Source organism: Auxenochlorella protothecoides (assembly GCF_000733215.1).
Source record: "Auxenochlorella protothecoides strain 0710 unplaced genomic scaffold scaffold41, whole genome shotgun sequence".
Lineage (NCBI taxonomy): Eukaryota > Viridiplantae > Chlorophyta > Trebouxiophyceae > Chlorellales > Chlorellaceae > Auxenochlorella > Auxenochlorella protothecoides.
The window spans coordinates 172,906-186,379 of record NW_011934407.1 but is presented as its reverse complement, the minus strand read 5'-3'; the positions used below and the strand labels follow the sequence as shown (position 1 = coordinate 186,379).

The window sequence follows — 13,474 nt, the reverse complement described above, 5'->3', positions numbered from 1 at the left end:
CTCTCATCCGACTGCTCTCACCCGCGCCGCTGTCGCCGGTGTGCAGCAGGGAGGCCAGCAGCTCCACGGCCTTGAGCCGGACGTGACCCACCGGCCGGCCCAGCATGCCGTAGCTGGCCAGCCAGGGCCCGCCCGGCAGGCCCGTGCCCGCGGCATCGCCGTCGCCCACTTCCAGCATGCCCACCAGGCGCCCCACATCACGCGACAGGCAGGCGATGGCACCGGCGCGCAGCGTGGCGTGCGCCGCGGCGGCCGCCTGCGCGCGCCCGCCCTCGGCTTCGACGGGGCGCGGCGCGGGGATGGGCACAGCGTGCATGGCGTGCGCCACCGGCTCGGCGGCGGCCGCGCCGGCGTGCGCCAGCCCGCCCGCCACCGGCTCCAGCAGTGCCAGGCAGACATCTAGGGCGTGCGAGGCGGCGCCGGGGGTGCCGGAGCTCAGCGCGCCCGACACCAATCGCGCCAGGACCTCGGGTTCCGCCAGGGGCGCCACCAGCGGCGATCCGGGCGACTGCGCCACGGCGGCCAGGATCTCGGCCACGTTGGCCGCCGCGTCGGGCGGCGCCTCGGGCCCCAACGCGCGCAGCAGGAGCGGGAGCAGCTGGCTCTCGCCCAGCCAGTCCAGCGCGGGGGGCGGCGGCGCGCCGCCGCCGCCCACCTCCCCCGCGCCCACCAGGCGCACCACCACCTCGGCCACCGAGGTGGTGCCGCAGTGCGCGCACAGCGCATTCAGGGTCGCGGGGTGGGCCTGCAGGTAGGCGCCCACCTCCTCCACGTGCCGGGCCAGCAGGCAGCCCACCACACGGCTGAAGTAGCCGGCCAGCATGCAGTTGAGGGGAGGGGGGGAGGCCAGCAGGGAGAAGAGCAGGTCCATGAGGACCTCGTCCTCCAGCAGGGTCTGGAAGATGCCCTCCACCTCGCAGCAGAACACCTCGCAGGCGGCAAACGGGTACTTGAACCGGCGCTTGGGGTCGTCCTCCTCCTCATCGGGCACCTCCACCAGGAACCGGAGCTAGCCGGGGGGGGGGGGCGGCGAGGATGGAGAGGGGGAGGGACGTGGATACATGTGTATACTGGGGGAGCACGACTCCACGCCAGCACACGAGGCACGACCCGCTGCCGCCCAGTGCACGGACCGGCTTTCCACAGTCCGCCCTGTTGCACACATCTGGTTCCCAGCCCTTCTCAGACCTCTCCCGTCCCCACAAGCCAGCCCACCAAGGCCTCCACAGAGCTCCGCTGCTTCAGGAAGATGATGAGCCGGTTGTTCAGCGACTTGCACTCCTGGATGAGCTCGTCCTCATCGAGCAGCTCCTCGAGCGTGTAGTTGTCCTTGTCGAGGATGCTGTCCACGGGACTCGCTGCAGGGGAGGAGGGGTGTGGGAGGAGGACTTGGAGGGCATGGGGCATGCGCATCACACCCCAACCCCCACTTCATTCTGGAGGGCTGTTGGAGGGCTGAGCAGGCAGACAGAATGTGGAGTTGTGGATGTACCTTGGGACAGTCCGGTGACCTGTGCGTGGATTTGTGGTGTGGCGGATCGTGATTTGGACTTTGAAGGAGGGCTCACACCCGCCTGTTCCACGTCCACCGCACCACTGGTACAAGTATGCCTGCAACGGCCCCACCGCCACTGCAGTTCCGCTCCTCCCACCTACCCGCCAATACATTGTGTGCTGGGACAGGAATTGTGTTTCAGGGGCTGCTCAGCGACTCTCTATCATTGTGCGGAAACGAAGCAGGCCTTTGTGCGAGTATGGACCCCCCACCGAAACCTCCCGTTGTGCAGGTCCGCGGCCAGGGAGATGGTGCACTCTGCACTCGAGCCTGTCCTCGTCGCAGGCCCCGACCAGATCGCAGCCCAGGACCTCGATCGATTGAATAGATGGGGCTGAGCGCCCTACAGAGCTCACCAGGCAGGGGCCGGGCCCGGTGGAAAGCGTGCCGCATCCCCCCTCGTCCTGGGTGCCGGAACCTCTTTTTCATGACGGAAGCACCGCGTGGATGGGGCATACCCCAGCCCCCGACCCCAAAACGGCGGATGCCCTTCAATTGGCCTACTCTCAAAACGAGGCTTGGTGTATCAAGTGCAACAGTGTGCGTCGTTAGTCGCATCAGCCTTGCACTCGCCCAAGAGGCTGTGCAGGAAGAGGAGAGGGCGAGCACCTTGGAGCACCCCAGGCCGATCTCCCGATCTGCAGCCTCCCGCCAGCTTTAGCTTGAGAACTGGAGTGCGTATTCAACATTGCCATCGTCACCCTGGGGACCATGTGTAGCGACCCCTGCCCGGATCACTTGCAATGAATCTGAATGGGGCTGGCTCTCGGCCCAAAAAGCAGGCCAAGGTCCAGTTCCTCTTCCCTAGGTCCAAGGGGAATCAGGTGGGGCGGGTTGTGCCATCGCCCATGCTGGCAGGGCTGGAGACCTGGTGGGGTGGACGGCATACATGCGTCTGCGCGCTGCCTCAGCGGCCGACCCCAGCTCCCTTGTCCCCTCCCTTCACATCACCCCACCCTCCCTGCCCCCCCACCGACAGCACTGCGCGGGCATCAATGCCCTCGCGCTCTGTGATGACACCCATAGCCTGTGGACTGCATCCAGGGATGGGTGCCTCATCCGGTGGAGCCAGGAGACGGCTGCCCCAACCCTCGCTTGCAAGGGCCACACCGACTGGGTGAATGACCTGGCCCTCCTGCCGGGTGCCGCACTGGCGTCGGTGTCGGCGGATCGCACGCTGCGCCTGTGGCGGTGCGACGAAGGGACAGCTGGTGAGCGAGGGAGTGGACGAGGGAGAGGGGCGGCAAAGCTCGTCAGGGGAAGAGCACAGGGTCATGTGAGGGCAACAGACTGATTGTGTGTGGCTCTCCCGCAGACTAAGCCCTGAGGGTGGCCTGCAAGTGTCCAGTGAGCCTGCCAGGGCCAGAGCGCGGGGCCCTCGCCAGCATGCCAGTCCCCGCCTGCTGCAATCACGCGGGTCTGCATGCCGACTTTACACTCAGAACCCTCAACCCCTCCCCCCTGCTGCTGCAGGAGTGTGTGCCGGGATGGTCTCGGCACACGATGATTACATAACCTCGCTGGCCTGCTCCGTCAGCGCCGGCGTCCTCGTCAGTGCCGGGCTGCGCGGGGGCCTGGTGCGCTGGGACCTGGAGCGCCTGATGGCCTCCTCCCTCAGCCAGGTCAGGGAAAGGGTGGGGGCCGTGTACCTCACACCTGCAAGAATGTGTGGATTGTCTAGCATGGAGATCAGCATTGCTGTCTGAAGCTCAATTCCTGGATGTCACAACCCCCTGTGCATCCCGTCTCACATTTCAGCCTCTCACTCCATCAGGCCTGAGCGGCCCTGCAAGTGCAGCGCGCGTTCTCCCCGCCCTCTGCGCCTGCCCGTCCTCACAGTCCTCCCTTGTGTTCCCCCCTTTCCTCACCACCCTGCAGCCTGCGCCCTACGACGCCCTGCCATGCCCCGGCGTGCCCCCGCCCAGCTTCTACGCTCTGGCCTTGGACGCCGGCGCCGGCCTGGCGGCGGCCGGTCAGGCCGACGGCGGCATTCGCCTGCTGGACCCCCGCGCCGGCCCGGCCACGCTGCGCGCGCTGCGCGGGCACACCGACGTCGTGCGCGGCCTGCTGCTCTCACGCGACGGCCGGCGACTGGTCAGCGCCTCCTCGGACGGCACGCTGCGCGTCTGGGACGTGGCCGGCGGCGGGCGGTGCTGCGGCACCTGGGCGCCGCATGCGGGGTCGGTGTGGAGCCTGGCCTCCCGCTACGCCGACCTGGCCAGCGTGCACACCGGCGGGCGGGACGGCAGCGTGTACCGCACCGACACCGCCGGCGGCTGGACCCGGCGCCTCTGCGCGCTGGGCGCCCCCGTCTCGGCGCTCGCGGTTGGCGAGCGGGGCACCTTCTGGACGGCTTCCTCTGTTCTATCCAGAGCGGCGCGGTGGGAGGGAGGCGATGAGGCGCGGGGGGGAGGGAGGGGATGAGGCGCGGGGGGGAGGACGCGGTGGCAGCCGGGGGCCCGGGGGATTCGGGAGCGCAGCTGCCGCCTGGCTTCCAGGCCCCGCCCTCCGCCGCCGTGCGCGCTCGGCTACGCTTCGACCCCGACGCTCCTGCCACAATCCTGTCCGAAGGGCGGGACGCCGGCGGCGACGGCCGCGGCGACTGCTCCCACCCGCCCGCGCTGTGCGACGCGGCGCTGGCCTGGACGGCAGGGGTGGCCCCGCTGACGGCGGCGGCCGTCACCACGGACCGGCTGCGGGTGCTGACGCGGGACGCGGAGGGCGCGGTCGAACTGTGGGACGTGGGGCGCGGGCGCGTGACGCGGCACTGGGAGGCGTCGGGCGCCGAGGGTGTCGGGAATGGTTCCGCGCCCCCCGGCGCGGCCGCATTCCAGGCGGCGCGGCGCGAGCTGTTCGACCCCACGCACAGCGTGGGCGCCTGGTTCTCAGCCGACCTGCGCCTGGGCAGCCTGGGCGGCGTGCTGGACCCCGGCGCCGCCTTTGGCGTGGAGGCCTACGCGCGGGAGCTGGGCGCGCACGCCGCGCCCGCCGACGCCAAGGCCAGCTGCGGCGCGCTCATGCTGTCCGCGCTGTTTGGCGCCTGGGCGGCTGCGGGGGGGGGTGGCGGGGAGGCTGGTGCTGAAACGTCGGTCGAGGACGCGCCGCAAGGAGGGGAGGCGTCGCCCGGATCTGTGGGCGAGGGCTCAGCACCTGGATCGGCCGCGGAGCCGGGCCCGTCCGCCTCAGAAACGGTCACCACCGCGCCTGGTCCGCAGTCCACACCCCTCACGGGCCAGGGCCGGCAGGCGGTGGCCGCGCTGGGGCAAGGCGTCGCACCCTCCGCGACCTCGGCCAGCTTCTCGCTGGACGCCGAGGCGGCGGAGGTCCTGCTGCTGGGCGACGCGCCGTGGCGCGGCAGCCTGGCTGAGCTGGCAGCGCGGGGCGGCGAGGCGGAGGCCCTGAGCCCCGTGCCCGCCTGGGTCAGGAGCGTGGTGCTGGATGGCCAGGTCCCCGTCAGCCGCGACCTGAAGCTGGTCTTTACTCTGCTGCCCCTGGAGGTGAGTTGGGGTGTGGAAGCGGGGCTTGGGGCAGGCGGCGTGTAAAAAAGCTCTACTCAAAATTTTGGTCACGAGGCAGGTTCGGATGCCCTAGCGCACAAGCAGATGTTGTCGCGAGGCACAGGCTGGGCGGCGGCACAGGCTGGGCGCGAATAAGCTTGGATACAAGTTTGCACCTCAAGACCATCCCTCTCCCCCCCCTCCACCGCACCTTCACAAAGGGCTCCGGGCTGCCGTCGCTGCTGCAGAGCCGGCTGCATGCACCCAGGGTGCTCACCGTGGACAAGGTGGTGGAGTACGTGGGCCGCCGGCTGCGCGACGCGGGCTTGTCCCCGGGGGAGGCCCCCCTGTTCTACAACACGCGCGCCGCTGCGGCCTGGGAGGCGGGCAGGGCCGCGCAGACCCCGGCGGGCGCCGTGCCACGGCCCAACGGCCGTGCGAGCCCCGTGGAGGGCAGGCCGCCGCCCGCTGGGGCCCCCGCCGGCCCGGACCTGGTGCTCACCTGCGGCGGCACGGCGGTGCCCTGGGACTTCAGCCTGGCCGCCGTGCGGCAGTGGATCTGGAAGCGCTCCGATGACCTGGTCGTGCATTATGCCCTGCAGCCGCGGGGCACCGAGCTCGTCCTGCCCAGCATCCCCCTGCCCCCCATCGACACCTGATTCGGGTTTGGGAGTTCATACCCCGCGCCCCAGCAGCCCCCCAAACCCTGTGCATGTCCTTGGCGTGTCTCCTTGCAAGCATCCAGGCATTGTTCAGGGGAATGTTGAGTTGCTGCCCAGGGTCACAGGCGGACGCAGGACAAAGGGGAGAGCAGGTCCTGAGCAAGACTTGGAAGGATGAGGTGTCCTGGCTCCACACGCACGTCATTGCAAGAGGAAAGCGCCACTGGCCTGGCCTTTCAAAAACGGGTGGGAGGGCGCAGCGTGGCCCTGCACCAGCCACCGCGCCGTGCAGGCCGCCTCCAGCCTCCGCGCCTGCGATGGGCAGGGGGTCGCGGCACATTGCGGGGTCTCTATCGAGGGTACGCCAGGCGCGCTCGCGGGGCCGCAGGCCACCCTGCCCCCTCCCTGAGCGCCCAGGGTTCGCAGCGCAGGGGCCTCCAGTTGCCAAGCACCCAACAACGCGGGCCCCTCTCAGGCCCTGGATGCACAGCCACCCACCAGAGCCACGGTGACGGGCTCCCCCTCGGAGGTGAAGGGCCGGGGCCGGACCGTGAGCATGCCGTGCCGGTTGCCAAACACGATGTCGGTGAGGTAGCGGTCGCCCACCATGATCATCTCATGAGGCTGGCACCTGCTTGTGTGTTTGGGGTGGGAAGACGAGGCTGGAGGGGGTGCACTGTTCTGGCAATGACGTTGAGTAGATGACGGGGAGGCATGAATCTGAAGATGACCCAGCGTGAAAGGGTCACTGCATCGGCAGGCGGGGCCCAAGATGGATGTTGACAGGTTGATGGGGGCAGAAAATAAGCAACTTGCCAGCCTGGCACATGTCCAGCTGGCCGGAGGCCACCAGCCAACCTCTGCCACAGCCAGCCAGTATCCCAAACGCATGCATGCGCCTCACCCAAAGTGAGACACAAGGTCCTCCACCCCGCCGCCGGGCTTCTTCTCGCTGTGTCGCAGCACCGGGACCCCCAGGCTGGCCTCCAGGGCCGCAGCCTCCTCCCCTGGGGAGGGCAGGGAGGGAGGCGCGGGCATGGTGTGCCTGGCTCTGCAGGCGTCCTGTCACTCTCGCGGCAGGCACAGGCCTTGCCCATGCCCCTTGCTCGCCCACCCCATCAAAAACTACCGAAACTCCCACACCTCCACACCACACCCCCCCATGCATACAGGCACACACCCTCTGGGTCAAACTGGGCCAGTCCCGCGGAGTTGCTGAACAGCGCGACGGCGTCGCCAAAGTGGCTGCGGCAGCGCGCCAGCGACTCCGCCGCGCTGGGCTGCAGCTCCAGCGCGTAGGGCACCGTCAGCGTGTTGTCCTTGTCGAAGATGGCAGCCCGGAAGCCGGCTCCGTGCAGCGCCGCCCAGTCCACCTGGAGCAGGTCGCTGATGTCGAGGTGGGGCAGGCAAAGGCCCCGCTCGCGCTGCGAGGGTGGGCAGGAGGGACGCTTTGAGGATCGGATAAGGCCAGCACTGGCAGGGGGAGGAATAATGTGCCAGCGAGCTTCCCTCAGAGCCAGGTATCGAGTATCCAGTACAACTCCAGCCTGCATCACCCACCCAGGCTATGTGGAAGAAGAGGGAGGCGCCCGCGAGGTTCACATTTTGGCCCAGACGTTGCAGCATGGTCGCCTGGTTTGGAGAATCGTGAGGGGATTTTGAGGCTGGTACTGCAACCACTTCTCCTTTAACTACAGTAGCTCGATGACCCACCATTGACACCGCCAATGGCACGAACATGCAGGGACATCCCAACATCAGATGGTGTCCTCAGGCCTGCGAGCTTAATTTCGTAATGCCGCCCGGGTTTATCTTCACAATACAACCCAGAAGCTCAACCATGGGTTCACCTGATGAGGAGTGGGGTTGCTGGGTGCAGCGCCGCTCAACCCCTCAGGATGTGATCTGCTGGCAACAGTGGGCGAGGATCGATCCTGCATCCCCGGACTGTATGGTCTGCAGTGCTGTCGCTGTCGATGAGGCCTGTTTGCGGGTGGTCGAGGTGCTCGAGAGGAGCGGCAATACGCCCGCAGCATTACCGACACCCTAGTGGGGCGAGTGGTACACAGCACCCAGTCTGCCAGTACTAGTCAGCAAAGCTTTCATCAGAATCTGCGCTGTAGGCGTGCACCTATTCACAATCGGCATCCTGCTCGTTGCCTCTGGTGGCCTGGCCTGGGTTGGAGGACATGGCGCGCGTTCGGCTTTCGGTGCCCGCACACCGGAAGACGCACGGATTTCGCCAGCCACTGTCCGGCTCGTCCCATCCATGCGCTTGCGAGCAGAGCCAAGTACGACATACGATGTCAAACCAAGGTGACACATGTTCTTCTAGTAGAGCGGTACATTTAAGGAGACAGTAAATTTCGCGTCAAACGCGACCGTGTCAAGATGGGGGGATGCACCTCTAAACAGGAGGAACCCATCGGGGCTGGAGGCGCTCCTGTTCCCGTCAAGGTGTGTTTGGAGGCTCACATTGTCCTAATGAAAGCATGAATTTAAATTGTCCTCGCGGGGTGGGGTTGGATCCCTGAGATATCTGCACCATGCCTCACCCCTGGTCCTTCCCCAGGGTGCCGATGGGGCCAACGGAACCCGCCAGACAAGCAATGCGCAGCATGTCGTGTCGGACACCCCCTCCGAGCCCATCCTACAGCATTCACAAGCTCAAAGTCCCACCAAGAAGTCCCTCGAGCCGGCTGTCTCCGACCCCGGCCGCGAGTCTTCAGGGGAAGGGAAGGACCACGTCCCCGCCCTGCCTTCCGACCTGCCCGCGCCCCTCCCAATTCGCAAGTCTGGCGCTCCCCGCACCAGCGCCAACTCCTACAGGTCAGGCGCGATCAGGAGCAGCGCCGCGTCCCAGGGCAGCCAGACGGCAGCATCGTCGTGCGACGAACACAGCGGGCAGGCCGCGGCGCGCCCCCCCTCTCGCTTCCAGACCCAGATGGACCTCTGCCGGGCGGTGTTCAAGACGCAGTGGGTCAAGATTGCCCTGTCCCCCTCAGGCAAGGACGGGGGGGGGCGATGGGGAGCAGCTGGTCCGTCGAGGACATCTTGGGGTGCAGGTGCAAGTGACCAGGCGCCCAGGCAGGAGCCGCGTCACCACGCGCACTGCATGGACATGGTGTGCCGATCATGTGACTCGGCGCCATGCACCAACCAGCCTCATGCCCAGTGGGTAACCTGTCCAACTGATCTTGCTGGTTCGGTCATGCAAGGGTTTGCCCCTGTGCGTCCTCCCACATGCCGTGCCCCCCCCTCGCTGCCTTGCAGAGCTCACCTGGTACAACACCATGGCTGGGCTGGGCCTGGGCCAGGCGTTCGAACAAGACGATGGAGTGGCCTCCCTGGAGAACTGGGCGCTGGCGCCATCCCGGCAAGGCCAGCGGGTCATGGTGTGAGGGGGGATGTTGTGGTTGGGCATTCGGAAGCTTGGGGTGTGGAGCCAAGCATGATTGGCGTTACCGTTTCTTCCCCTGCGCTCCTCAACCATCCCACCCTGTTACTGGAGTGTGCCTGCCTGGCCAGGCAGTCGCAGTGGACTTCTATGTGTGCTGAACTGTGCCTCAGGCCCTACCATGCCACGAGCCGGGCTCGAGCGCTGCTGCCCCTCACCTGCACCCACCGCCGCATGCCCAGGTCTGGAACGACACACGGGAGGATGCCGAGACCGCAGAAGCAGACATCGTGAAGGGTCACCCCGGCGTCAGATTCTATGCCCGCTGCGCCCTTGCTGCCGGACCCAACCAGGAAGGCAACGAATGCATCGGCTTTCTGTGAGCGGCGGGGTGCTTGGGCTGAGGGACCTCATGCCCGCATGCCTGTGCAGGTGCAGATCCTTGCAGAGTGCCACGGTGGGACCTCTGTGCCCTCGGTGACCAGGTACACAGGCTTGGGCCGGAGTTGAGGTGCTGCCTGCTCCCCATACAACGCAGGTGTGTGGCCGACAGCGAGGCGCGGGACGACTTCAGCCCCTTGAAGATCACCATGCTCTCCCAGTTTGCAGATCTGGTGCTGAAGGACCTTGAGCAATCCAAGGTGTGCTCCTGCCAATGATCACTTGGTGCGGGTCGAGGGGGCGGCCGATGGAGTGGCAGTCCGAGGCGCAACCTGTGGCAAGAGGGAGGTCGATGCCGGCCCGAGCCTGCCATCGGTCTGTCCCCGTGACTCAGACATGCATCAGGGCATGTGCTATTCTTAGACTGGGTGATACACAGACTCCCTCCAACCACCCCCTACGCCAGTTGAGCACCATGCAAACTGTGGTGGCCCAGCACCAGATGCTGGAGCCTACGAGCCAAGCTGCCTCTGGGGCCAGCCGGATCCCTGGCTCGGCCACGACAGGCAAGCCAGGGCATGAAGGGGAGGGAACGAACCTGCGGGGGTCTTTCTCAGTTTTTGAGCAGCAGTAAGGATACAGTCGCAGTTGAAGGCCGTGCATCTAAGGCTACAATGGCAGTGTAACTTTTGGCGGAGAGGCTTCCCTCACAGCATCCCCACCCCAGTCTGACACTCACGCCAGGTCCTTTTCCTCCCCCTTCCCCAAACTTCTCCTCCCTTTCCACCCGGCCGCCTCGCAGTTTCCGACAAGCTTCTGCACGACCTGGTGCCCAAAGCCCCGGAGGCGCAGGGCCTGGCCCGGGCGGTGGAGTTCTTCAAGGAGGCGGCCCTCGTGGTGGATGTCTCCCAGCCCGCCAGCTGGCGCATCGTGCACTTCAACGGCTCCATGCGCGGCCTGATGGGCGGCGGCGACTGGCTGCCGCCGCGCGACTTTGACGCCCTGCTCTCCGAGCCGGGCGGGTCGGGGTCCGACCAGACGCGGCCCTCGGGGTCCCAGCCCTTCACCGGCTACTACACGCTGAAGCATGGCGAAGGGACGCGCACCGTCAGTGTCGAGTTTCGGTGCGCCCAAGTGCTGGGTGGTCAGTTCAATTCCCTGCTTCTTCGGGGCGAGCAGGCCTGGAGGTGGGGAAAACTGGTTCGCTTTTGTCGCAATATCACCTGGCCTCCTGCCCCACATTCCCTCACCCATCATTCCACGCCATCAACCCCCTCCTCGCAGACCGATAGCGAGCGAAGCCCTGCCGCCCCCAAACCCAGACGCTGCTGTCCAGCCGAGTGCGACACCTCCTCGATACAACTTTGCTATGGTGCACCCCATCAGGGACTCGGACGGGTACGGCACGCCTGGGGCGCTGGGCAGCGAGGGCTCCTCGGAGGAGGCCCGCGTGACGCAGTGGCGCCCAGCTGGGCGGCCCATGTCCATGGACATCGGGGCCGGCCTGCCGAGCCTGCGCCAGGCCAAGTCCTCCGTCTTCTCGGACGTCCAGCTGGGGCCCCTGATAGGGCGCGGGGCCTACGGCAGGGTGCGTGGCTGTGGGATGACTCTTTCTTCATGGAATGGGAAACATCAGGGGCCACTGCGTCACTTTGCCAATGCGCATGATACGGCAAGCTGCCGATTCTGCCATGGTGCTCGATCGCCATGCGTTCTCGGTCTGCCTGTCGCTGCCTCCGGGGATGCACCCTCACCGTGGGCCCCTCGGGGATGCGTCTTGAGCTCTGGACTACACGCCATGCCTCACACAGCAACGGCAGGACCTGCAGTCCATATTCCCCAACCACATCCACCCATCATACACATAGGTATACCGTGGCTCCTGGAATGGAAACACGGTGGCGGTGAAGGTGCTGGAGACCGACAACCCCGAGGTGGAGGTGATAAAGGAAAACGGCTCCGTGAAGAAGGCGGGCCTGTTCGAGGCCGCGCTGTCCAGCAGCATCTCCCACCCCAACGTGGCACACACCTACATGTATGCCGTCCGGCAGGCGGTGCGTCGGCGGGGGTGGTTGAAGAGGGAAGTGCTTGTGGAAGGGTTGTCTGCGGGCGCTGTTCCTGACGAGCGTCGGCGTAATGGGATGGGCATGGAGCAAAGGCCGTGCTTTGAAACTATTTCGAGGCGCACACCTGTTCTTGGCCAAGCAGGCCAAGCGCATCAAACCCACCCCTCAGGCTACGCCTGGCGCAGCAAACGACCTTCGGGCAGACAAATCTGTACCCATTTCCACCTTCTTGCCCCCACCAGGCCCCCGCCGGCATCCAGGGTGCGAGTCGCAGTGCCAGCGCCAACATCGACGCGGTCCTGGACGGCACCGTAGCGCTGCATCAAGGTGGAAAGGAGGCATAAAGGAGAGGTTTAGGGGGTATGTCTACGATTAAGCCTGCGGTCCTGCAATGGGGCCCATGCAAGCCCTTGTACCTTGGCTATCCTGCGAGTGGCCCCAGTCGGCTCTGCCAACCCAACCCCACAATGCACTCCATCCAACGCATTTCAGGTCCAGCCGCCCTGGCCCCTTCCAGCCTGCATGAGGTGTGGATCGTGTCGGAGTTCTGCAACCTGGGCCCCCTGCTCACGGCCATCGAGCGCGGCGCTTTCCTCACGCAGTCCTTTGCAGCGCAGGGCCAGCCCAACCTGGTGTCCATCCTCCAGGTGGGGGATGGGAGGGCGCTGACGCGGTTCCTTCATGTGACCTGCCTGCTCGCAGGTTACCTTCCCTGCAATGCACCAGCAGCCAACCACTCAGGACGCCCGCCTCCTGAAACGCCCTCGTGCACTGGCAGACGCTGCAAGAAATTGCGGCGGCACTGGCGTACCTGCACGCCAACGACATCCTTCATGGCGACCTGACCGGCGGCAATGTGCTCCTGGCTGCCAACAGCAAGGACGGCCGCGGCTTCACCGCCAAGGTGAGGGGTTGATCTATCGATGAGGTGGATCGATTGGAGTGGGGAGTGTGCCCACTTCATGCTTGTGGGAGGTCCGCTTCTCATGAATAGTCTGCGTGGTGGCCTTTTCCTCCCTCCTGGCAACCCCTCCTGCCACCTCATCCAACTCCGCAGGTCGTGGATTTTGGGCTGAGCCGCCTGATTGGCAGCGAGTCGTACCTGCGGACGCGGACCCTGGGCTGCGCAGAGTACATGTGAGGGGCTTGCCAGGGTTGAGTTTTGTGTGGGCCACCCAAGGAAGCAAGGGCTCAGCCCCATGGCAGGATATAATTCTTGCAAGTGTGCATGGCTTGGCCAGCCCGACCCTTGCTGGCGTCAGCAGGATCACGATGAAACTTCAACGACACCCAGGTCCCAGCTCGTCTCATCAACAGTCTACCTCGTTGCCCTCTTATAACCTCCCTGCCCTCCACTCCAGGCCTCCAGAGCTCATCATCGATGGGCTGCTGACCAAGGCCGGGGACGTGTATGCCTTTGGCGTGGTGCTGTGGGAGCTGTACATGGGGACGCGTGCCTGGGAAGGGCTGAAGACCTCCGAGGTGCTCAACCACGTGGCCTCCAAGCGCAGCCTGGTCTTTCCTCCCAGCACCCCGCACAGACTCAAGGTGGTTTGGTGCATTGGGAGGAGAAAAGGGGGTTGGGTCCCTGTGCAGAGTGTCCAGATGTTTGGGGCCCAACTACACCTGCAGATATCAGCTGGCGAACCCGACCATGCACATCAGTAACCCCCCTCTCCCTCCTTTCCAAACAAACTCAGGTGCTGGGCACAAGGTGCCTGGCCTTCAACCCCGACGACCGACCGACATTCAGTGACATCCTCGTGGAAGTGGACTCGGTGCTCAAGGATACGCAGTACATCCTCAGGAAGTTCCTGGCACGTAACGTGCCGATCTGAGGGACCGAGAGCAACCTCCGGCAGTTCCCCTCACCCACTAGAATACACCAGTAGCATTGATCCGGACCTGTGTGGGGC

The 13,474-nt window shown here is 65.9% G+C and overlaps 4 protein-coding genes across 4 annotated transcripts in view; 2 read left to right on the top strand and 2 right to left on the bottom strand.

Annotated features, from left to right (window-relative positions):
- The window catches only part of F751_3871 (Serine/threonine-protein phosphatase 6 regulatory subunit 2), a gene marked incomplete at both ends in the record, with an annotated part of 4,489 nt that extends 2,821 nt beyond the window's left edge, over positions 1–1,668 (bottom strand). The window contains 5 exons of the mRNA XM_011403073.1: positions 22–113; positions 450–598; positions 680–1,009; positions 1,216–1,358; positions 1,653–1,668. Coding sequence (XP_011401375.1) covers positions 22–113; positions 450–598; positions 680–1,009; positions 1,216–1,358; positions 1,653–1,668 — 730 coding nt within the window. The remainder of the gene's footprint in view (positions 1–21; positions 114–449; positions 599–679; positions 1,010–1,215; positions 1,359–1,652) is intronic.
- A 630-nt stretch (positions 1,669–2,298) lies between these two features.
- F751_3870 (WD repeat-containing protein 48) lies at positions 2,299–5,711 on the top strand (the record flags this gene model as incomplete). Its single annotated transcript, XM_011403072.1, has 6 exons — positions 2,299–2,379; positions 2,535–2,766; positions 3,029–3,177; positions 3,434–3,916; positions 4,036–5,052; positions 5,274–5,711. 6 exons carry the CDS (start codon positions 2,299–2,301, stop codon positions 5,709–5,711), a joined length of 2,400 nt encoding a protein of 799 aa, XP_011401374.1.
- Positions 5,712–5,915: 204 nt separating this feature from the next.
- On the bottom strand, positions 5,916–7,340 carry F751_3869 (putative phosphatidylglycerophosphatase, mitochondrial; the record flags this gene model as incomplete). The annotated part of the gene is made up of 5 exons (XM_011403071.1): positions 5,916–6,026; positions 6,213–6,345; positions 6,619–6,721; positions 6,895–7,138; positions 7,275–7,340. The coding sequence occupies 5 exons, from the start codon at positions 7,338–7,340 to the stop codon at positions 5,916–5,918; spliced, it is 657 nt and encodes a 218-aa protein (XP_011401373.1).
- A 765-nt stretch (positions 7,341–8,105) lies between these two features.
- Positions 8,106–13,396, top strand: F751_3868 (Focal adhesion kinase 1; the record flags this gene model as incomplete). Its single annotated transcript, XM_011403070.1, has 14 exons — positions 8,106–8,171; positions 8,287–8,752; positions 8,988–9,109; positions 9,354–9,490; positions 9,650–9,752; positions 10,237–10,616; positions 10,777–11,080; positions 11,361–11,546; positions 11,801–11,885; positions 12,051–12,205; positions 12,337–12,462; positions 12,616–12,695; positions 12,920–13,106; positions 13,259–13,396. The coding sequence occupies 14 exons, from the start codon at positions 8,106–8,108 to the stop codon at positions 13,394–13,396; spliced, it is 2,535 nt and encodes an 844-aa protein (XP_011401372.1).
- Between the last annotated feature and the right edge of the window lie 78 nt (positions 13,397–13,474).